This window comes from Girardinichthys multiradiatus, chromosome 17 (assembly GCF_021462225.1).
Source record: "Girardinichthys multiradiatus isolate DD_20200921_A chromosome 17, DD_fGirMul_XY1, whole genome shotgun sequence".
NCBI classification, from domain to species: Eukaryota; Metazoa; Chordata; class Actinopteri; order Cyprinodontiformes; family Goodeidae; genus Girardinichthys; species Girardinichthys multiradiatus.
In genome coordinates this window covers 2,008,361-2,033,077 of record NC_061809.1, presented here as the reverse complement: position 1 = coordinate 2,033,077, position 24,717 = coordinate 2,008,361, and the positions used below count along the sequence as shown (strand labels likewise).

The 24,717-nt window shown below is 39.7% G+C and overlaps 1 protein-coding gene across 2 annotated transcripts in view; it reads left to right on the top strand.

The window, feature by feature from the left end:
• syn3 (synapsin III) overlaps nucleotides 1-24,717 on the top strand; it is a 164,901-nt gene that overhangs the window by 5,247 nt on the left and 134,937 nt on the right. Inside the window, exons 1-2 of one of the 2 annotated variants that reach the window (XM_047389547.1) lie at nucleotides 12,941-13,000; nucleotides 16,332-16,804. In XM_047389547.1, the coding sequence (XP_047245503.1) occupies nucleotides 16,389-16,804 (416 nt within the window). In that variant the 5' untranslated portion in view covers nucleotides 12,941-13,000; nucleotides 16,332-16,388. Of the gene's footprint in view, nucleotides 1-12,940; nucleotides 13,001-16,331; nucleotides 16,805-24,717 lie in introns of those variants that run through there. The other variant, XM_047389546.1, reaches the window with a different exon arrangement.

Genomic DNA, 24,717 nt, shown 5'->3' with positions numbered 1-24,717 from the left:
CTTGCTATTAGACATAAGCTAACATTTTAGCAAACCTTTACCTTCAAAGTTTGTTTACCACACAACTATGTGGATAAACACAATTTTTTTGTATTTTGTTTTTAGTGATAAGCTAACATTTTTAGCATCTTTCTCTTAGCATTTAGCTAACATTTTTCTCTTTCTGGACTTTTATTTTAGCCACTGGGATTTGAGTGGTTTACATTTTTAGTTTCATGCTATTGATAATAGTTTTCCATTTTTTAACCTCTTGTAATGAGGAATAGGTCAACATCTTTTTTTTCCTGCATTTTTAACTGTTATTGAGCTTTCGTTTCATGTTTTTTAATTGGATTTATTTAAAACTCAAATTTGGTTGTTTGTGGATACAAACAACTTATGTTGTTTCAGTAAATGTAACCACATCATGCCAAACAATGTATATTTTTAACCTGTTTGTTCACAAAAAGTTTACCTATAGGTGCACAATGGGTTTAGTGATAGTGTCAGTTCTAAATATTGACTGATAATGATGTCATACTACTAAATTCTCTCATGAAATATTAAGCAGGGCATCAGGAGAGGCTGTCCACAACCTGTTATCTACATTTCTGCCAACAGATGCTCCCCAGCAGGAGAGGGTGACTACAGCCAATGGTGATTACTGGTTTTTGGCCTCAGGATGAGTTGCAAAATAAAACTGAGTTTAAAAAAAAATTATTTATTTCTTAATTGCATGCCGAAAATCGACCAGTTGAGACAAGTAGTATTAATACAAATGCATAAAAAGTTTTTTTTGCTGTTTTAAGAAGAAGGCTTTATTTAAGGTCTGGTTGTCCAAGCCCAAAAATGTGACAGACTGTTTGATACGTTAAGTAGTTCATTTTCCACGTTGCTTATCAAAGCCAGCATTTTCCTCAAGGACTTCTTAGAATCATCATATTAACTTCCCCAAAACCTGCAATTAAGCTCCGCCAGCAGATCCTTGACTAATCTAGTAGACAATGCTTTTTTTTAGTTTCCTGCGAGCTGTGAGAAGCTCTCACTTTTAATCAGATGGTTTTTATAGGTTTCTAATGAATCTTTCCTATAACTGCAGCAGTAGTCCTCTTCCCATAGGCAGGGAGAAGTGTTTTTCTGTTTTTATTGTGTGTGTTTGAACTAATATGGCGTCTGCTGTGAGAAGTGCTGGGAGGTCATTGTGTGGGGACTCGGCTGTGACACCTCGCTTCACCGGCTCGTCAGTGCCGCAGGAGATGCTCTGTGAGCCGAGCCTGTCGTGTCGCAGAGCTTGTTCTGGCACTACAGTCAACAAAGGTTCACAGTTCAGCAATGTCTTTCTTGTTACTGCTTTCTGTGCTTGCTTATGCTGGAGCACAGATTTCCAAAAATACTAATTTTACATCATATGTTTAGCTAAGATTTCCTAAGTGGGCTTGTATTCCTTTAAACTTGTTTGCTTTCGACTTCTGTTTAAAAATGCAAGTGAAGTAAAAGCAACTGCACACCATGCTTCCATTTTTGTGCACTATTAAGACCCTACTTCTAACAGAGTCGTCCCAACTGAGCATTTTACATGTTTTCCATGGATCATTAAAAGAAACAGCAGGCTTCCACATAACCCCACTGCAGCAACTCAACACCAATGAGCATAGACATGGCGGAAGTTGAGGACATTGACCATTTGTGCTGCAACATTCATTGTGGACATATTTGTTAAAACGCTCAACAATTCACAATTGTGTGATAAGGCTGCTGATGAGAAAGGCAAAATTGTCTGAAATAACTTCAGTCAGAGTCTTCTTGTGGCCCCCTACAATCAGTGACATCAGTCTCATTAAGATTTTCCCCACTTTTCACTCTCAGCTCTGAGATTTCTTAGGGATTTCTTGCATGTATATCATATTTCAGGTACACCCTACAGCACCTCAAAAGGACAAAAGCCTCTGCCTGGAGAATGGGTCAAGGACTTTCCATATAAAATATTTCTGCCAATTCTTGGTGGAGTAGTTGATATGGTTAGGGTCTTTGTCGTTTTGCAGGATCTGGTTCTGCTTCAGCTTTTCACTTTTTTTGTTTTTACAGATGGTCTCACATTTCCCTACTGTATGCTGTGATACACAGTAGAATTCATAGTGATGATGGTGAGCTGGCAATGTCCTGCTTTAGCAAGGCATCCCCAAACCATGGCACTTCCACCTGAGGTCAGATACTCAGCAACATTTTTAATGGAAGTCGGTGGAGCTACAAAAATTTTAATTCCACAAAAAGAAAGCTTTTAACCCCAGTCAGTCAGTCATTTTCTACTGCTTATTCCATAGTGGGTTGTGGGGAAACTGGTGCCTATCTTCAGCAGTCTATGGGCAAGAGGTGGGGTACACCCTGGACAGGTCACCAGTCCATTGCAGGGAAACACACACACACAACCACGCATTCATACACCTAAGGGCAATTTAGAGTGACCAATTAACCTAACAGCCATGTCTTTGGACTGTAGGAGGAAGCTGGACCCAGTGAGAACCCATGCATGCACGGGGAGAACATGCAAACTCTATGCAGAAAGACCCCTGGCTGGGATTCAAACCCAGGACCTTCTTGCTGCAAGGCAACAGTGCTACCAACAGCACCACCGTGCAGCCCCTTTTAACCCAAATCCACTGGATTGAAAACAACAGTTCTAATGAATCTAAAAGACCCAAATTAATATCACAGTCACACCTGTCATGAGTATGCAATTTGAGAATACAACCATGATCCCTTATTAAAATAGCTGTCAAAACAATGATTACATAAGAGGAATAGAGGCGGGTGTACAGATGTTACAGTCAACACATTACAGGCTTGTCCTACATAATGGCAATGTAATACAGAAAGATAAAATCTTGGTTCAGATGATTCTGCCTTCATATATACTATCAGTAAGCATTACATGAAAATATAGGTTATCAACTTCTTTAAGAACAAATGTTGATACAGATTTGTAGAGATCATAGTATTTTGTAGGCAGTATTTCCAAGTTTCCTATTCTGCAGCTTCTTTTCCTGTGCAATATGAGTAGTAGTTAGATTAAAGCAGCGAAACACAGTGATGAGTCATGTTGTCGACATTGTGGTGATGTAAGGGCTGTGTGTTACTTTGAGACGCCACTGCCCTTCATGTAGGACTAAAAATGTAGTAAGACCTGGACTGCTGAGCACTGTGCCTCATTTGTTGGAGGTTTACTGTTAAAATAGAGCAGGGATATGAAGCAGTTTGTGACAAAATTATACAGCAGGTAAAATTAATATTTTTATTTCAATTAAAATTTTTTCAATGGAGCCTTTGACGTAAAATTAACACGAGATATCATTAACAACCCAAGTAATCACCACATACAAAGAAATAAAGAAATAAATGTCGACAAATTAATTCTTTGATAAATAGTTGTAGTCACACAGGAAATAAGTATTGGAAACATGAATGGTAAATGGCCTGTAATTGTATAGTACTTTATCAAGTCCCTAGAGACCTCAAAGTGCTTTACACTACAATCAGTCATCCACCCATTCACACACTGACAGTGGTGAAATACAGGGGTTGGACAATGAAACTGAAACAGCTGTCATTTTAGTGTGGGAGGTTTCATGGCTAAATTGGACCAGCCTGGTAGCCAGTCTTCATTGATTGCACATGGCACCAGTAAGAGCAGAGTGTGAAGGTTCAATTAGCAGGGTAAGAGCACAGTTTTGCTCAAAATATTGAAATGCACACAACATTATGGGTGACATACCAGAGTTCAAAAGAGGACAAATTTTTGGTGCACGTCTTGCTGGCTCATCTGTGACCAAGACAGCAAGTCTTTGTGATGTATCAAGAGCCATGGTATCCAGGGTAATGTCAGCATACCACCAAGAAGGATGAACCACATCCAACAGGATTAACTGTGGACGCAAGAGGAAGCTGTCTGAAAGGGATGTTCGGGTGCTAACCTGGATTGTATCCAAAAAACATAAAACCATGACTGCCCAAATCACGGCAGAATTAAATGTGCACCTCAACTCTCCTGTTTCCACCAGAACTGTCCGTCGGGAGCTCCAAACCTTTGGTCACTCATGCCAATGCCAATGCCAAACTTCGGTTTTAATGGTGCAAGGAGTGCAAATCTTGGGCTGTGGACAATGTGAAACATGTATTGTTCTCTGATGAGTCCACCTTTACTGTTTTCCCCACATCCGGGAGAGTTATGGTGTGGAGAAGCCCCAAAGAAGCGTACCACCCAGACTGTTGCATGCCCAGAGTGAAGCATGGGGGTGGATCAGTAATGGTTTGGGCTGCCATATCATGGCATTCCCTTGGCCCAATACTTGTGCTAGATGGGCGCGTCACTGCCAAGGACTACGGAACCATTCTTGAGGACCATGTGCATCCAATGGTTCAAACATTGTATCCTGAAGGTGGTGCTGTGTATCAGGATGACAATGCACCAATACACACAGCAAGACTGGTGAAAGATTGGTTTGATGAACATGAAAGTGAAGTTGAACATCTCCCATGGCCTGCACAGTCACCAGATCTAAATATTATTGAGCTACTTTGGGGTGTTTTGGAGGAGCAAGTCAGGAAACGTTTTCCTCCACCAGTATCACATAGTGATCTGGCCACTATCCTGCAAGAAGAATGGCTTAAAATCCCTCTGACCACTGTGCAGGACTTGTATATGTCATTCCCAAGACGAATTGACGCTGTATTGGCTGCAAAAGGAGGCCCTACACCATACTAATAAATTATTGTGGTCTAAAACAAGGTGTTTCAGTTTCATTCTCCAACCTGTGTACATTGTAGCTGCCCTGAGGCAAACTGACTGAAGTGAGCCCTCTGACCACCATCAGTAGGCAAGTCTGGTGAAGTGTCTTGCCAAGGACACAATGACTAAGACAAATCATGGGTTAGAACCAGGTTAAAGGATGAACTCCTACCACTTTTGCTACCAACACTACGAAAAGCCATAAACCAGCTGAATTCTGTATTTACAAGAAATTCCTGCTGCTCTGTGCAAATAAATACCAGCTTGCTTAATAGTAACTGATACTAACTAATATTAACTGGCCTATAGAAGATTTCTCAATACCAGCTGTTTGATTTGTCAAACCAAAGACACCTTCAGAAAAAAGTCTTATTGTTGCAAAACAAACCAACAGCAAAGGTTGCAGCTACATTTCTAAACCTCTGAACATTCTAATGAGTGCAATGGGAGCGAGAATCTGAAAAAGAAGAGATCATAACTTCACCATAAACCAGCTATGACCAGGTGCCCCTTATAAAAGTGCTAACAGAGGAGTAAAAAGAAAGAGTTGTCCAAAAAACCAAGGAACACTCCCACTGGGCTTCAGAAAGACCTGGAATAGCAGGTACCATTGTTTTCCAAAAGTCATGCACTCAATTGCAATGGCCTCTATGCACACTCACTGACTCCACACCTGAAGAAAAAGCATGGTTTAGGTTTAAAGTTTGCTGCAGATGATTTGGACAAGCCAGATAAACACTTAGAGAAAATAGTCTGGTCAGATGAGGCTAAAAGCTGATCTCTTCACTCTCACTAGATGCACATTGCCCGAAAACAACCATGGCAAAATTGAAGTTTGGAGGTTGCAACATCATGGTATGGGCTTTCCTACTGCATATAGACTTCACATAATTAAAGGAAAGAGGAATACTGCGACACTCTTGAAAAGATTATCAAGATGAAACATGTGGGGATTTCCAAACAAGACAATAGTTCCAAACACACAGCCAAAGAAAGTGAGAAAGAAAGTGAAACTGCTAGAACAGCCCAGGCAACCACCTGACTTGTATCCATTCACATTTAAAAAAATGTAAATATAAACACAACTTTAAACTTAAAATCTGAGGAAGATTTTACATTTAAAATCTATGGAAAGAACCGAAGGATGTAATGTGTTTAAAGGAACAGTAGAACACCAAACATTTTGAAGACAGTTTGTGTGGGAAAATGGTTAAAAACCCAACCTGAGCAAGGCATGTAACTAGTTTTTTTTTTTTTTTTTTTCATGCAGGTGATGTCTGGAGGTTGTCATTAACAAAAAAGGTTTTTCCACAAAGTATTTAATTCATTTCTCTAACTGTATTTATAATTGTTTTACTGTGTCCATTTTTTAATCGTATTTGTGAAATAATTTGCTTTGATTCATTTGTATGTGTGGGTTACTTAGGATGTTGCTGACATCTGGTCTGAATTTTATGTCAGTGATGTTGACAAAAACATTAACATGTTCAGTACTTAAAAAAAGAAGGATCAGTTGGTAGCAATACCAGGCAAAAAAATCCTATACAAGGCCTACAGGATAGGTCAAGGAAACTAAAACCTGCCCTTTAGCATGGGGCAATTCTCACAGTAGGTAAATAGACTTGACCCAATATAATATTCAACATGTTAATTTATTATTTTGCTAAAAAAATATATTAACATGTTTAATCTCCGGGGATGAACTTGTTGAAGTCCACAGTTCTCTTTCGGAGGCTTTGGCTAGTTTTTTTGGATTTTTTTTTTCATGATGTCACATAAGGAAGCAGTGTGCTTGATGAGTTGCCTTATAGTACACCTATAGCTGTGCCTACATTTAACTCAGATGTTTTGTATTAACCAATCAGAAGTTCACTACACCATGACATCATCATCCGAGTTTCCCAAATTGTTTAAAATTATAGTAATTGTATAGTACGAAAATGTCTATGTTTAAAAAAGCGTAAAAGTTCTCTGTTATTGTCATGAGACATTTAGCAAATGAGTCATTTCGGTAATCCTAAATAAACTCAAAACAGGAAAAGTCTGATTTAATGTCAGACAGTGAGGGAAAAGGGTTGTGTGTATTTCTATGTAAATATTTAGTTTCAACTCTAAATTCATTTGTAGTGATTACAGAAGCACTAAATCTAAAAAGGTCTTGCTGCAAAACTCCAAAATAGAAACTGTCGTGATAATCTATCTGGCAGCGGGCCCCGCATATTTATTAATAATCTCCCATAATGCCTAGGGGCAGGCTTCTACCACCTCCTACCACATTTTTTGGATTAGGCTTTGCTGTCTTCCCACTTCTGTCCAGTTTCTTTTGCCTCTTTCTGACCTGACGTCCTCCATTCGACCCTTCCCTTTAACTGGCTCAATCGGCTCAGAATGTCACGAATAATAATAGCCATGTTCAACTGCTTTGAGAAAGTCATGCTGATATCTTTAGCCTTGTTTTAATTTATTGGGGTATGTGTTCCTGTAATGTGAGATGAAAGTTTGAGGGACAAAGGTAAATGTATTTATCATGTTAGATCTATATTTGTGCCACTAGTATAATCTAACACTTCTTCGATCAAGCCTAATTCCCTAAAGAGGTAAAGACGTTCGAAGCATGACTCTGCTGATTAAAGATGTGTCAGCTATTAGGAAAATCAAGTGATTGTTAAGCGTGTGGAATACAACTTTAAGAAAAGTAACATGTCATAGATTTGTAGTAGTAGAATGTGAAAACGTATCACAGGAACAGTAAGTGTTAGAAGGTGACATGGACATTGTGCTGCTTTGCAGACTAATCAGCGACTGTGTCAGGCTTCGATGTGCAAATTCACAGAGCAGCCACTGAGATTATGTGCTACATTTAACGGATTCACAGGCAGGAGGTGAAAAAAATCTGAGTGGAGCTGCTGTCTTCTTCACTTACAAGATATTTTGGAAATAGCAGAAGTCACCCTTGCACTCTTCCCCATCATTATAGAGAGAGAAACCTGTGATTACTGCTCCTTCTGTTTGCTGTCAGTGCTTTTGTACCTCTCCAATTCCTCTAAATTATCCTCACTATATTAGCTTAGAGTGTTGGACTGGGTGTCATGCTCTGTTCCTCTTTGGAAACAGAAAATCAAGTGTTATATTGGATATTGGCTTCTCTGGTACTGCTTTTTCCTTATTGCAAGTGCATTTGTAATCAGCCCCATAACCTTTATACCCCTTAATAAAAGGAAGTGTATCCTAGCCCACCTGTGAGTACGGTGTCATGGTATAAATCCAGCTGTTCTGTAAAGGCCTTAGAGGTGTATTAGAAAACATTAGTGAACATACAGCATCATAAAGGAAGAGAGCACAGCTAACATACGGTCCAATAAGACCAAAATCAACCTCTTTGACATATGTTCAAAATGCTCTGTGTTGAGAAAACTATCACTGCTCATTACCCTGAATACCCATCCCCATGTTGAAACATTTTGGTGGCAGCTTCATGCTGTGGGGACAGGGAAGCTGGTCAGAGATCATGGGAAGACACACAGAGCTAAACACAGGGACTTCCTGGAAGAAAACCTTTCCACCCTGGAGCAGGAACTGGTTTGGTTTTCCACAACCTGAGACCATGTCATCATGTCACTGTAGAAGTCTCATCCAGTGAGTGTTTGGTGTATCTCTATTTTATGAGATTTTTGTGGAGGATCGAAGTGCATGAAGAAACTCATTATTTATCTCAGTATCCCTGCAAACAGATGCTCTATTGTCACCACCTTAATTTATTAAAAATACACTGCTCAAAAAAATGAAAGGAACATATTGAAAACACATCAGGTCTCAATTGGAAAAATAATAATTCTGGGTATCCATACTGGTATGGAATGGGTAATGTGTGAGGAACAAAAGGATGCCACATCATATGATGACTGAAATCTATCAACCCACAGAGGGCTTAATCCAAAATCACTGAGAACTTTGAACAGAAACAAGCTAGTGAAATTGGCTCAAATGTTTTTTCATCTGTGAGAAGAACAGGGTGCCAGTTCCAAACCTGCCAATTCCGGTGTTTTTTGGCAAATGCCAGTAGCGCTCCACGGTGCCAGGCTGTGAGCACAGTACTAGAGGAGGTCGGGCCTTCAGGCCACCCTCATGAAGTCTGTGTCTGTCAGTAACATTCACACCAGTGGCCCACTGGAAGTTACTCTCTGACAGTACTCATCCTGTTCCTCCTTGCTTATATTAGCAGATACCTACTGTGTTAATGGTTTAGGGACCTCTGGTGGCCCTGTCCATCTCTCCTAGAGTAACTGCCTGTCTCCTGGAATCTCCTTCATGCTTTTAAGACTGTGCTGGGAGACACAACAAACTTTCAGGGGTAATTATCGATGTTCCATCCTGGTGGAGTCGAACTGCCTGTGCAAAAAAAAAAAAAGTTTGTCTTTTTGTTGCTCCTTTATTGCACCTGTCCTTAATGTATTTAACACCAAAAACAGCTGACAGTGATAAAAAAAACCTTCTACCCCTAATTGACAAGATCAATATTCCATGAGTTTAGCTGACTTGATATCATACTGTGTATTTCTGTAATTTTTTTGAGCAGTGTATTTACAATCCCTATCAGCTGATCTCAGATCTGATCGGATTTTTTAATATTGTCTTCTTTAAATATTTAACGCAACGTTTAGAGAAGACAATATTAAAACATCAACACTGTTTTAGCACTGATCTTAAAGGTTCAGGGGAAAATATTGCCTTCGAGTGCCTCTATATGTGATGCATTGACTCACCTAAACTCTGTGATGAACAGCTCAGAGACTAATGGTAATCCATTTCTAATCATTGTTGAAGGTTCAGTGATTTTACTGTTTTTTGTGCTTTTAGATTTGACTGTTTTTGTCTTAATTTAGACACATCAAAATGAAACAAACTCTAAAACTTTAAACATGATGCTCACAAGGTTCTAATTGGTTATTGGCCTCCATGACTTTGCCCCGGCTTCTGATGAAAGAACCACTGTATTGGTGCCAGAGCCAGATCTAGCGGTGGAAACACAAAGAACTAGTGGTAAGCCAGCAATAGAACCGATTTAATACTATAACTGGTTTAGGCAACAAAAGGCTGGGGCAAAGCTTTAGCTTTCGGCAGGATAATGATCTTGAATATACAGCCAGACCTATAATGGAAAGGTTTAGATCAAAGTATATTCATGTGATTAAAAGTATCCAGTAAAAATCCACACCTAAATCCAATAGAGAATGAGACCTCTTCAAAGGCCCTGCATGGTTCTAAACATCAAGCTTCATCACACTGTCCTCTTTCTACTGTTTGTTCTTTCCTGAAAGTCTTCTTTGGCTTCTGTTTGCTACAAGGGAAGCTGTAATGTAGCAAGGCCTTCCTGTGGAATCCTCCCACTCTGGATATACTGCAGAGAGAGCAGAGAGGCGAAAACGATATGGGTTTAACAGCTTCCCGCACAGGCATAAAGCAGCTTATCGGGAGTTAAGGAAGAGGAGAATTTGCCAGCGGAGCAACAATAGTGATTTTCTACCACTCCAAAGTTGATGCTGGCAGTCACTGTGACCGAAATTGTTGCTTATGTTTGTTTTCCTGGAGTTTTCCCTAAATTTACTCAAGTTATAAGCTTTATGTTGGATAAGCCAAAGTCATATTTCCAATGGAAAGACTCTGTCACTCTCTGATGTGGAAAAAATGTTCAGCCCAAATGCCAAGGCACAATGCATCCACTATGTTGGGTGGTAGTGCATGTGACAAAAGGCATCTCTGCTGAAATGCCTTTAGGAGCTTCAGTAAAGCCCCAAGCTTGAGTATCTAGGTGTGACACCTTGCATGCAAAAGTTTGGAATTGTGAAGTAACACAGCCTAGGCTTATTGCCTGTGGGTGGTGGAAGTCTAGCTAATTCTCATTAGACTCAGAGCTACACTGTAAGTTGTCAGCATTGAACTGGTTGTCAAGCTCCTTCGTATCAGTACAAAGTGTGACTCAGACCCATTTGCCAGCTTGAGTTATGTTGCAATCCCCTACAGTTCACAGCTCAGGCATTTAGGCTCTGTATCACTAAATTATTTTTAATAATTCAGTGATACACACACACACACACACATATTTCTTGGCACTCCTTGTAAATATGTATGAAACTCATCTTTTATTGCAAAGGAAACACATTTTTAAATTAGAAAATGCTAACCTGGGAAAATACAAATGCAGTTTTCACATGTCGATTTAATTTATTAAGGGAAAATATTGTTGTGAAAAGGTAAACCTAAACCTAATGACTATGACCTAATGTCACTCCTGGTGGGAACAACTGCCATCAAGCATTTGTGACAACTGTCTTCCACATCAATGTAGAGGAATGTTGACCCATTCTTCTTTGCAGAATTATTTTAATTCCAACCACATTAGAGGCCTTTTGAGCATGACCTCCAATTCTGTTTAAGGTCACGTCACTGCATCTCAATTGGATTTAAGTCCAGACTTTAACTAGGCCACTGCAACGCCTTTTTTTTCTTCTTTTTTTAGCCATTTAGAGGTGGGCTTGCTGGTGTGTTTTGGATCATTGTCCTGATGTATAACCTAAGTTTGCTGAAGCTCTAAGTGACAAACTGATGGACAGATACAGGGGTGGACAATGAAACTGAAACACCTGGTTTTAGACCACAATAATTTATTAGTATGGTGTAGGGCCTCCTTTTGCGGCCAATACAGCGTCAATTCGTCTTGGGAATGACATATACAAGTCCTGCACAGTGGTCAGAGGGATTTTAAGCCATTCTTCTTGCAGGATAGTGACCAGGTCACTACGTGATACTGGTGGAGGAAAACGTTTCCTGACTCGCTCCTCCAAAACACCCCAAAGTGGCTCAATAATATTTAGATCTGGTGACTGTGCAGGCCATGGGAGATGTTCAACTTCACTTTCATGTTCATCAAACCGATCTTTCACCAGTCTTGCTGTGTGTATTGGTGCATTGTCATCCTGATACACGGCACCGCCTTCAGGATACAATGTTTGAACCATTGGATGCACATGGTCCTCAAGAATGGTTCGGTAGTCCTTGGCAGTGACACGCCCATCTAGCACAAGTATTGGGCCAAGGGAATGCCATGATATGGCAGCCCAAACCATCACTGATCCACCCCCATGCTTCACTCTGGGCATGCAGCAGTCTGGGTGGTACGCTTCTTTGGGGCTTCTCCACACCGTAACTCTCCTGGATGTGGGGAAAACAGTAAAGGTGGACTCATCAGAGAACAATACATGTTTCACATTGTCCACAGCCCAAGATTTGTGCTCCTTGCACCATTGAAACCGACGTTTGGCATTGGCATGAGTGACCAAAGGTTTGGCTATAGCAGCCCAGCCGTGTATATTGACCCTGTGGAGCTCCCGACGGACAGTTCTGGTGGAAACAGGAGAGTTGAGGTGCACATTTAATTCTGCCGTGATTTGGGCAGTTGTGGTTTTATGTTTTTTGGATACAATCCGGGTTAGCACCCGAACATCCCTTTCAGACAGCTTCCTCTTGCAGCCGCAGTTAATCCTGTTGGATGTGGTTCGTCCTTCTTGGTGGTATGCTGACATTACCCTGGATACCGTGGCTCTTGATACATCACAAAGACTTGCTGTCTTGGTCACAGATGTGCCAGCAAGAGGTGCACCAACAATTTGTCCTCTTTTGAACTCTGGTATGTCACCCATAATGTTGTGTGCATTTCAATATTTTGAACAAAACTGTGCTCTTACCCTGCTAATTGAACCTTCACACTCTGCTCTTACTGGTGCAATGTGCAATCAATGAAGACTGGCTACCAGGCTGGTCCAATTTAGCCATGAAACCTCCCACACTAAAATGACAGGTGTTTCAGTTTCATTGTCCAACCCCTGTAGTATCCTTCAGAATCTTCTAGTAAAAAGCCCTATGTGTATAAACTGCATTAAAAGATTTGCAGAATGAAGCCATATAAGTCTCTTTTCTGTTGTTAAACCATGAACACAGACCTTGACTGAGGTACGTGAGGCCTGCAGTGCTTTAGAGTGAAAACAGAGTGAAAACAGTGGTGATTGGTAGTATGGTCTGGGCTTGTTTTGCTATATCAGACAGCTTACCATCAGAATTAAAATATGCCAGGACACCTGTTTGTTAATTGATCATCAAGAGAAAGCAGGCTGTGCAACATGTACGAAATCCAAGGCACAATTCTAATTTGTGGGATGGTGGACAGAACTTTGTGCAACAGAGGTATGGTGGAAAAACCTTAGAGGAGCGGTTTAGGTGAAAGCGATTTTGACTAAAATTCTGTCAATCAACAGAAGACATCTTGATAGGAGATGGTCATGTAGTCCTCTACATACATTACTAAAGGGAAGGTTTATTCTATGATCTTTTACCCGGAGAGATTTCTGTGTTTAGTCCACAGCATGTAGATGATTAGGTAGAAGCTGCTGGATTCACTCCCATCAAATAATTCTTCATGGTGATTATCAGACCACATTAACTTGTCATGATGATTTAACACTTGACCTCGCTCCTTCTCGTCCTGCTTCTGCTGCTTTGTAAATCCCTCCTATGTTTTTAACTTCAAAAGGCCGCCACAATCGCTGAGGGCATCAGCCGGAGATACGTCTTTTATAAGAGGAGCCTAGTTTTAATCAGGTGCAAAGGTTCCTTTTTCCCCTCTGTTAGCATGCGTCACTGTAGTTCTCACTAATCTGCTGAAAATTCTCCTCTGCATCACAGATATGTTATATAACTGCATCTTTCCATATGAACTCAATGTGCTTTATAAAGACCTTAGCCGTGAAACTCATTCAGCTCTGCATTTTCACTTCTGTGTCGCTGAATTATTTGGCAGCACATTCACTTAGATGAGCAGATTTGATGTCATGTTGAATTGAAGCTAGGAACGAAGTACAAGAATGCTCTGAGGGTAGCCAGCTGGTGAAAGAAAGGAAGCCTTCATTAACTTGCAAGCGAAAGTCGCTGGTGGAGCTGGTCCTTCAGGAGAAGCCGTCTTTGCAGACGCAATAATGTGCTGCAGAACAGAGCCTAAACAAAGGAAAATGATCTGATAATTATAATGTAGTTTTAATGCAGTTTTAGCATATTTACTACTGGTCTGGACTAATTTTATCTCAAGCTTTGTATCACCTCAAAAATGCAGGACAATCTCCAGTTGTTTAGTGCTCCTATAGAAGGTTTATGTTTAGATCTGATTTTAATCTTGGGGTTAGATTAAGTATGTTGGGCAACTTAATATAGAAAAGGGCCCGGTATTAGTGAGCAGTGTGCTGAGGCACAACCAGCTGTTCTCTTTCCTAACTGACCAAAGCAATACACTTGATCTGATTATTAGGTGCAGCCGATTCTCAAACAGCACAGAGAGCAAGCATAAAGATGTTCCTGCTTGTTAAAAGCACTTCATTTGGTCATCAAGAAAAATGCTTTTACTTTTTTACTAAGCTGGTTAAAATCCCGTGCTTTGCACTGTGTAAAACATTCAAGTCTTTCTGATTTCCCAGTCCATGCCAGTATCTTGGGCAATGCTCAAAGGAAAATAAACATTAACTTGTTAAGAAGGCTGAAAAGGTCTGTAATAATAAGCAACAAAAAAAAAAAAAGTGTTTCCATGGCATGGCATAACGTATGCCTTTTCCCACAGATTATGGTCCACAAATGGTACAAGTGAATTATTTTTTTTGTTGTTTTGTTTTAAAGCTCAGTGGTACTGAATTAGCATTTAAAAAAAAGTTTTGACACGCCTTTATTGATAACAGACTCAGTGAATTCTGCCATTTTTGTTCTTTTAGATCTTATTGCAACATTCTACACAGGCAGTGGCTTGAATTATACCTAGAAGACCGTGCTGCACTGTCAAAATCATTTGTTTTTATCCTCATTTGTGGGATCCTACAGAGGTCCATTCTTGATCCACTTTTGGTTTCCTTTAAAATGCTCTGGTTCAGTTCGTGCTGATAATTCATAAATCTGTCAGCTCCTCAAGAGGAAGAATACAGTGCCATGTAAAGCTGCAGTAGACTTAGCATGAACATTTGAACAAGCACACCTTACAGGTCCCTTCCCCTTGGTCTCTGCTGTGCTACACCCCTCCCTTCAGAGCTCCTCCCCCACAGTGGAAGCTGCCATAAATGCACAACTTGCTTTCATCATCAGTTTTTTGAATAGGTGCCACTCGAGAAATTGGCTTTCCTGTAACGTTAGATTGTTTGTCCACCATTATCACCACTGCAGCACACTGCCAAATCTTGAGCTTGAGCAATGGTACGCGCTGTGCAGGGGATGGGTGTGAGCAGCGCATACATTGGCGTGATTGACACTGCTAAGAAATTTCTCCTGACCGATTGATTGTTTCTGACCTGGAGTGGTGTATTTCTGTGAATGGCAGTAGGACCACTGGGAGGAGCCAGATAATCTTTATTTTTTTCACAATTAATCTGTCCCATATTCTACTGGCAGGACATAGTGACAGTTTTGACAAATATGTAAAAAATGCATTTTTGCAAAAACGCAGCTTTACTGACCTGCTGCAATTTCTGTGTGACAAAATCATGGATGGCACTTAAACCCTAAACCTATATAAACAAAAAACTGATATAATAATTTTTGGACCTAATCGTCACTCTTCTTCCAGTTCTGATCTTGACATCTTGACGGTTTTTAAACGCCTTCAAAAACCCTTTGTAAAAAAACATTGGTGGAATCTTTTGGCCATAAATTTTCTTCTGAAAAATAAACAACATCTTCCCACCAAGATCTTTCCAGTTGAGGGCCCTTCCCAAGATCAAGTCTTTATCTCATTCCCCCTCTTAGTGAGAGTGATTCATGCCTTTAACTTATTAAGACTCCAGTCTGTATTTGGTATCAGTTAGTCATTGTTCCCTCTCACAACTGGTTCAAAATGTTGCTACACAACTTCTGACAGACAAATGTTACTATGAACATATCACACCTGTTTTAGCTTCCTTACATTAGATTCCTGTACATTTTAAATGAATTTCAAGATCTGATTACTTGTTTTTAGGCATTAGATGGGCTGGCACCTCCTTGCCATTCAGGGCTTCTTTCAGTGTACACTCCTATGAGATCACTAATGTCGGGCAAGCAGATGCTGTTCTGTTGGATGCACTGAGGAGCAGATTAAATAGAGTATTTAGCCACAACTACACCTTAACTCTGGAACAGCCTGATCCTTCACATCAGGGCCTTTCCATCACTTGACATTTTTAAATTACATTTAAAAACTTGTTTTTATTCTTTGGCATTTAAACCAGACTGAGTAGTGACCTTTGTGTCTTAATTAATCGTTGTGCCATTCGGTTTTTATTGTTTTATTGTTCCCCGTTTCATACATGGTCTTTTATTTATATGTACAGTACTTTGGCATTCACTTTTTGTTTTTAGATATAAAAATTTGATTGGTTTTTAAAAAACGTCTTTGCCAGTTCGGACTTACCTCAATTCTATTTTTACCTTAGTATTTTTAGTAAAACAGAAGTTGGTGTTCATTAAAGTTGGATATAAACAGAGCCACTGTGTTTATCCCTTTTTGTAGGACTTGTTGTTTCTTCTCTGACCTCATCTTACTTGACGGACCCACCAGCCCATCATCATGAACTACCTTCGCCGGCGCCTGTCAGACAGCAGCTTTGTGGCCAACCTGCCCAATGGCTACATGGTGGATCTGCAGAGGCCAACCCCACCAGGATCATCTACTTCGTCCCCTGCCTCCCCAGCCACAGAGAGGCGTCAGCCCCCAAGCCTCCAGAGCCTGACCCCAAGTTCAGGTACAGGTTCAGGCCCAGCCTCGGCCTCGGCCTCAGCAGTGGGCTCAGGGAGCTTTCTCAGCTCCTTCTCCAGTGTGGTGAAGAGTGCACAGATGGCCCAGAATGTCGCAGCTGCTGCACACGCTAAATCGGCTGCAGCTACAGCCACTGAAGGTGCCCCTGCAGGAGGCAGTCAGCCTGCCAAGCCTGTGATACGCAAGCCCAAGATCCTGCTGGTGATTGATGATCAGCACACTGACTGGTGAGTTTAGAAGGTCTGCTTTTAGGTTTACTTTCAGGTTTTTTGCATGGGTGAGCATTTTATTAGCCATGTTATTGTGAGAAATGCTAATGAACCTGCTAGCAGAAAGAAATGTACAGTTTTATGGTATAAACATACAAATATTAACTATTCTAATTTTTCAAGTGTGTACTATACAATGTAACAAGTCTGATGTCTGCTTATTTACTTACTATAAAGATCAAATTTGTGCACCTAAATAATTCATAAGGGTTAGGAAATAGAAAAAGATAAATGAAAGAAAGAACAAGTGAAATAATGAATTAAAAAAAATAACATAAACGTACCTAAAACCTGAATGTAAATAAAATTTGAAAGACAAACTGCTAAGCCATTCATTTACTCTGGATGGCACTAATTAAGCCTGCAGCAGTTTACATACGTTAGTCTCACTGTTGATCAGGACATGTTCTATAAAATCCCAGATTTTTGCTCGTTGTAGCATCACTTCTCAAATAAGACAACAAATTGGCCTGTTAGATCCAGCTGTCTAGTCTAAGAAACTGAGCTGTTTTGTTTGATCAGACCACGTCTTTAAACCCCCGTCCACACGAAGCCAGGTTTGAGAGTATCCGCAAAATTGCTTGGTTGGATAGGGGGTTCTGTCCATACGAAACGGCCGTGAAACTGACAACATTTGAAACCTGCTCTCAGAGTGGGAAAGTTTGAATCCACCGCCCTTGATGGGTCAGTGTGGACAGCACTAATCGTTTAGCCGGCCACAAATTGGCGAGCTTCCTTCCCCTCTCCCTCAATACGCATGCGCCGACAATCCAAAAACAACAGCAACAACAGAAGCGGGCCTCCTCTATGGTGAGCTGAGTGCAAGTGCAAACAGGAGTTAGAAAACTACGTTTACAGGGGCTTAGATCCTCAGTGGAGAACAACCAGAAGGGCCATCATGAAGGTACTGGCTGGACATGTGATTTGTCTTTTTACCTCTGATGCTGCATTATCACAAGTATTAAAAAGCCTGAAACGGCTCCTCTGGCTTCGGTTGGTTTAATCTTTGATGGTCAAGCTTGTCTGTGCAGATACAGTTGGCTCCATGTAATGATTGCTTAAGGAATCTCACAAAACTGGTATGAAATTGTTCCTTTAATTTAAAGATATTTCCACATTAAGAAAGCTGGTGTCAGAGAGAGTAACAAAAGAAGGCTGGTGTGAAAATATCAATTAGAGATGATCATCCATGTATGTTTTTCCTTCTCCTTTAGTTTATTAAAATAGACTTTTTACCTGTCTTAACAAAAAAAGACCATCTTCTCATTGTGTTGACAATATGGATTCCTTTTAAAGGCAACTGAAGACTTTTTTAACCAAACAAGCTTTTAGTTTATGACATACTTTTATTCTGTAAGTAATTTTAAGTTTTATGGTTTTATTTATTCAGCTTTGTTTATTGTTTGTATTGTTTTTCATATATGACTGACTTCTGAAGGTGTTCATTCAAACCAGGTCATATACTAGACGTATAGCTAATGTTTGCTAATATCCCATCTCTCCTATAGTTGGCCGAGCAATGACTTTGTCTTTTAAATGCATCACTATAGGAAACAAAAGATAAAACAAAGAAATAAGAAAGGAAAAAAAATAATAAAAAAAATTGTAATACACATAAAGCCTGGTCTACGTGAGATTTCCATCCCACTTTGGCATGTCTTTTTAATACCAAAATTATAACAAACTTTTATAAATTACATAAATAAATAAAGTACATGCAACTCAGCAAAATAAAAGTAATATTAGCTGTGAAATTGTTACTAAATAAATAAAATCTGAATGTTTTTAACCATGCAAAATCGGCACAAAAAGAAAATGTGTTTGATTATTGCTTTGTTATAATCATGCTTTTTAACAAAAGTCTTATACTATTGGAAAGCCTCTTTATTTTCTTCTACATTATGCTATCTTGGTGATTCAAATTCTGCAGCAGAGTAAAGTATCTGCCTGGGTTGAGAATCACCACTGGTTGTAGAATCTCATTTCAAGAGCCATCAGCTCTGAGATTGCCTCCAATGATGACAAGCCTCGATTCTCCAGTAAAGAGATGCCACCCCACTCCATAACACTACCACCAGCAAAACGTGTTTAGCATGGGCAACTTCTATATGGCTGCAAAACCCACTAATTCAACTCTGCTGCCTCTTTAGTTCTGTTTGAATGGAGCAGAACATCATATTTGTTTGGATGGGCTTGCATGTCCTTCTTAGCAGGCATGCCAAAGCTCTCTGTGCCAAAATGAAAATTGCCATTGTAACGAGAGGAAGTTTAGCTGTTTAGGTGACAGAGAAATCCATGAGGTTAAATAAGAAAGAACTGGTTCATCCTTCTCTGAAACCACATGTCTGTAAGACGCTGTTAGCTGTTTTCCACCACACGAGGTAGTGATTGATTTCCAGAGCTCAGGTCAAGGTGTTCAGCTGCGAGTTTAACTTGCGTGTCCAACTAAATCAATGAACTTTTCACGCGTTTCATGGATTGTTATTGTGTTGTCTGATGTTTTCTGGGAGATTGGCTTCAGCAAGCTTGTTATGAGCCAATCCCCTCCCTTTGAATTTATTCCCAGCGCCAACAGGTATCATTGTGTCTAGAAGTGCCCTCTGTGGCGAGATCAGGTCAGGGTCACAAATTGATATCCAAATGAAAGTCTCCCGCTGACAGATGTATCAAAACGTTCTGTTTTGCCTTGGATCTTTTAAGGCGTTGGGTAGCTTCTTTTCTGTAAGTTAGCAGGCTGAAATCCCTGAAGGAGCCAATCCCTCTTTATTCCCTGATGTTTCTGAAATGAGCCATTAGGGGATCATCCTCCCCCTGAGGCTTCCAGGCTAGTTCAACCTCTCTGAGCACTCCTTAAAGGAACAGTTGCACCCTGTCTTGTTTTAGTGTTGTTATTTGGTGCTTGTTTAAATTTACTATTTTTAAAGATGCCCCTAAAAATTGACTGGTGACTAGAATTGGTGGATTTCCACCTTATCCTGAAAGTCAAAAATTCTGTCTTTTTAATGATGAATGAATCCACCACAGCTAAACTTTGTCAGGCTACGTTAACAACAACCATCCTCATTGTAGAAGATGTTACTGGTGGAAGGCTCAAATTGAGCTATTGTTAGTATAGAGGTGGTATTTAAGGCTTTTTTAAGCGAGCCAGATTTTGTGGATTCATTCCTTCCGAAGACCTGTTTACAAGACTGGCTCACCTTTAGGTTGATTAGGCAACCTGGGGTAACTGGTTTTATCTGGGAAGTAATCTTTGGGAGGAATGACATCACTAGATCTGGATCAGAATCATTTAAACAAAAACATCCCACCAACATACATTTAAAATTAAAGGTTTTTGTGATGTAACAAAAGAAACCAAGATGAATCATTTCAAAACTTTTTAATTGTTAATGTGAAATATGTCCTGTTTGAGGGAAAATAAAAAATTAAAACCTGCAATAACCTGGTGGCATAAATAACTCATACAAAAGTTTTGATTCTATTAGTTTTATCATTCAGTCTGCCATCAGGTATAATGAATCTGATGAACCTGAAATACATTTTAGTTGTTCTACTAGGGCTTTCTTCATCTTTACTCATTCGCATCTTGCCAAGAAAGACTAAAATTGCCTTTGACTGTTCAGAAGCATGCTTCAGTGTTGTTTTATGAATTGTTGTACGCAGGCAATAATGGCAAACTATAGGTGCCTTTCTTAAACTCAAATGTTTAGAAATAAAAGCAGCTTGAAAATCTAACAACTTAAAATGGTGAACAAGAACCTGTGCAAATGACTTTGTTTACCTTTGGGCCATTTCATTCCTGCTCCAGTCCAAACATCACAATCATGGCGCAGTTAATCTGCATAATTATCTTGGTTGTTTTGTTTTTCTCAAAGTGGTTTTAATAACAAGGACAGGTATCAGATTCTTGTAAAGTGTAAAGCAATTTTATTACCTTTTTTTAAAATCGTAATCTAAAGGAGAGAACAAAACTTATATTATAGAACATCATTGCATCCAAAAGAAATAAAAACTTTAAAATATTCTTTCTTGAAGTATAAATACCTAATTTATGACATCATTCTTAAAGTGTATATGCTTTTGTTTAGTTTGTATAGTTTCTTCTGTGTTTCAAGAGGCTGCGTAAAGTGATGCGTATATTCCAATGAACATGCCTGTGACATTATTCCAAGTATGAAAGAACATTTGACTTTATGTTTTAATTGTTCCATTTCTAGCCACATGGTGGCAGTGCAGTTCAATTAAAGGCTTACAGAGAAACCCTCTGAGCGGAGAGCTTCAACCAGCAGATGGCGGCAAACGTTAATCTTAAATACATCTAATAGTTGAGCTGCTGATAAATGGGAAAGCCTGCTAAAATGTTTCTGTAACTTTTTGGTCCTTTCAAAAGTTTCTACCTACAAATGTAGCTTTCTGAACACATTTAGCTTTTTTTCTTCATTGAAACTACATCAGTCACAGGAGCAGATGTTCACTTATTAGCAATGTCCATATATTACAGGGGTCTGTCCAGGGTGTACCCTGCTTCTCACCCGTAGACTGCTGGAGATAGGCACCAGCTTCCCCGTGACCCACTATAGAATAAGCGGTAGAAAATGAATGAATGTATGAATGTATTACTGGGGCAGTTCCTGGATAGATAGTTCCACAGAGGTAAACTTCTTTCAGCCAGCTGACCTGCAATAGTAAATTGCAGCAGTTTGTAACTTTTAAAAACTTTGGTTATTTTTTAAGAATAAAAAATAATCTTTATCTTGTCTGCTTATTTTTTTCATGCTTCTAGTTTTGAGTTGAATCTTTTAAAAAAAAAGGCATCAGACTAAAAAGTCATCAAACAAATAGGCTTTAGAAAAATGATATTAGACTTAAAAGTCTCAGACACTTGTCCCTCGGAGGAAAAACACACTGTTGCATTATTATCTATTTGCATCACCTGCAGCAGGATTTCCTTTGTGAGGCACAAATGTCTGAGACTTTTTAGTCTGATACCCTTTTTCTGATTTCTTTTTTCCTGATGCTTTTTGTCTGAGACCTTTTTATCTGATGATTAGATTTTTCTGAGACCTTGTTTTTGATGACTATTTTGAAACCTGAGGATGTCCTAAAATGGATGTCCATTTTGCCCCCCAAAACATGTCGTTGAGCCCTGTGTGACTTGTTTTGAATATTTGGTGTTCTGCTTTGATGTTCATAAAAACAAAATAAAATAAAAACAACCACTCATTAAAGGTGTATCAAACAGTTTAGGAGAGACCTCTTGTGACCTGTCTGAAACATCCTATATGTACTCCAGGCATCACTTCAAAACAAAACGCAAAACCTGGTTAAGCAATTTCCTGCTCATTACTTTCATATTTTAGTTTTAAAACAGCATTGGCTTATTACGACCAATGGAAAGTAATTATTTCAGTTTGTCTGTCCTTGTCTTTCACTGAACCAGTCTTTTCTGTGACCGACAAAGCCCTTGTGAAGACCAAGAGACTGTTTTCAGCCAGCTGACAGTGCATAAGAACAGCTGGGGGAACACTGCATCATTCTATGGTCCATACAGATAGAGAAAACTAGTCCAAGAGTCTTAAATCTTCAAAGGAATGTCATTAAAAAGACTTTAAATCACAGGTGTAGTATAATGAGAAATTTTAGCATTTTTGACTCCATAATCTTTAAAATCTTTGTGTACCATGATACTGGTAACTCATGCCTTGTGGGTTAGAATTTCGTTTTTAATTCAGATGTATATTAGCTTATATTAACTTTGTATACCCCCAAAGCCAAGTCAGATTTTCATGCCACAGTCCTTTGCTGTGATACAATCGTAAAGGTTACTCATCAGTTTTTCCATGTTCTATGAAAAGTCTTGACTATGCAGGCATTTGTCCATCTGTCCTTTACTCCCTGAGGCTGAATTTCCTCCTGGTCATTCCAGCAGAGAGTCTGGGGTCTCTGGGGAAACACTGCTCTGTCCTGACAGTCTTGGCTTCCAGCAGTGACTGATGCACAATAGCAATACAGAGCACTTAGAGCATCACCACAACCACCAACATTTCCTCCTTTGCTCTCTCCATGTCTCCCTCTCTCCTTCTCTTTAAGGCCGGCACGCAGGCCAATTGGCCAAGTATCTGTCAGTCTGTTTGCATTGTGTTCAGAATTATATGAGCACCTGATTGCTTAATTCAGTCTTGCTCTGGCAAAGTGTTTACTTCTTCTTTGTATACAGCAGAACGCTATGAGAACCTCTGCTTACCTTGAGCCATATGAAGAGGAGATTTAAGTTAACTTTATATCTACAGAAGAAGCAGCGAGCCCACACACTGGCAAGAGGAAGCTGGAAATTCTCTCAGGGGATTTGTTAATTTGTGCTGAGCCTCAAGAAGAGGGCAAAAGTTCATGATCTGCAGCAGCAGCATTAGCGGCCCAACAGCTCCCAGTAGATCTACTCTGAGAAGTGCCTGAAAGGTAAGGTAGGTTTTGAGGAAAGTGAGGGAAACCTTAAATCCAGTTTCTTTCTGCTTTATTTATTGGCACAATTTTGGCACCCAGAAGTCAATAAATAAAAATATTTCTGAAAATATCTTGTCAAAGTTTGATTTGAAAAGACAAAAAAGATTACAAATTCACTAATTACAGTTCCAACACATTAGGCAAGCATGAAGTTGCTTGTGTTTTGGCTTCTGTAGCTGCTTTATCCCTTAAAGCAGCTTCAGTGCTTGTCCAAAACTGGTGCAAGAGCTGGGTATTTACTGGTTCTTTATAAAAACAAATGTTAAGAACCACGTTTTCTTCCTTAGCCAAATAGCCACCTCAGTGCATCACTAAAACTCTACTATAACTTCTTACTTAACTCCTGCAAATGTTTGATCCTTAATCTGTTTTCTGAAACTCCATGAAGGATCCCGGCACAGGGCAATGGTTTTCCTATACTCACTGACTGGTCACTTTATCAGTTGCAGCAAGTATGTTGTGGAAATAAATTATGCTCTCCTGTATTCTGCAGATTTAAAAATATCTATAGGCATTTTTTTTGGGGCTTTTTGAGCTTGTTGTTTTTCTTGGCGCATACTCAACTCTGTCAATGTAAACTGTTCTATTATTCTATTTTTGACTCATAGAAGGATAATTCATCTCGGATTGGTGTTTCTTCCAATTTTAGCACCTGGACTTCGTAAGTCTCTCTAGAGCTCCTTTCTTCTGCATGTCTTTGGTTGTGCTGCCTGTCATATTCAGCATTGCACTCATGCTATTCGGGTGAATAGAGGCAATGGTGGGGATGTCCCACCAACATACCCGAGGCCAACGAATACATGCCAGTTGTGGAGCAGCAGATAGAGTTGGTTGCTAGATCAGATACAAATGTTGTCATACACTTATCCAAAATTGGGCCAGTGGTACAATAAGTCTAGAGAAGGGAGGCCACCTGCTCCTTCCTGAGGATCAGGAGGATTCCTGGCCAAAAGGAATATATTACCTGTTCATCAAGCTCTGTATCTGTGTTCCGGTTCTGCCCAGTGACCTGAAAAACCCAAAGAGGAAGCGACCAGGGAAATCGTGATTTTATGCCCAAGCCAACTGGGCTTGCTACTGTCAGTTAAGAAGTGTAGCAGCTTTTTTTTTTGACCTCATCTGAACTTAACTCATGTTCACTAGATGAAGTTTGAATGTGCATTCAGAAGGTGAACAAAACATGCCTCTAACTAAAAGGCTGTTTTGGTGTTTTTAGCAAACTGTGGCTGTGTTCACATGATGACCAAAAACTGTAGTAATCTAAAAAAAAAAAAAAGGTGTTTTTCCAAACTCTGAAGCACTTAGAGATAATTTGTTGGACACAAAAGGAATGTGTCATGATTAGAAAAAGAAAACCCTAAATGGAAGCT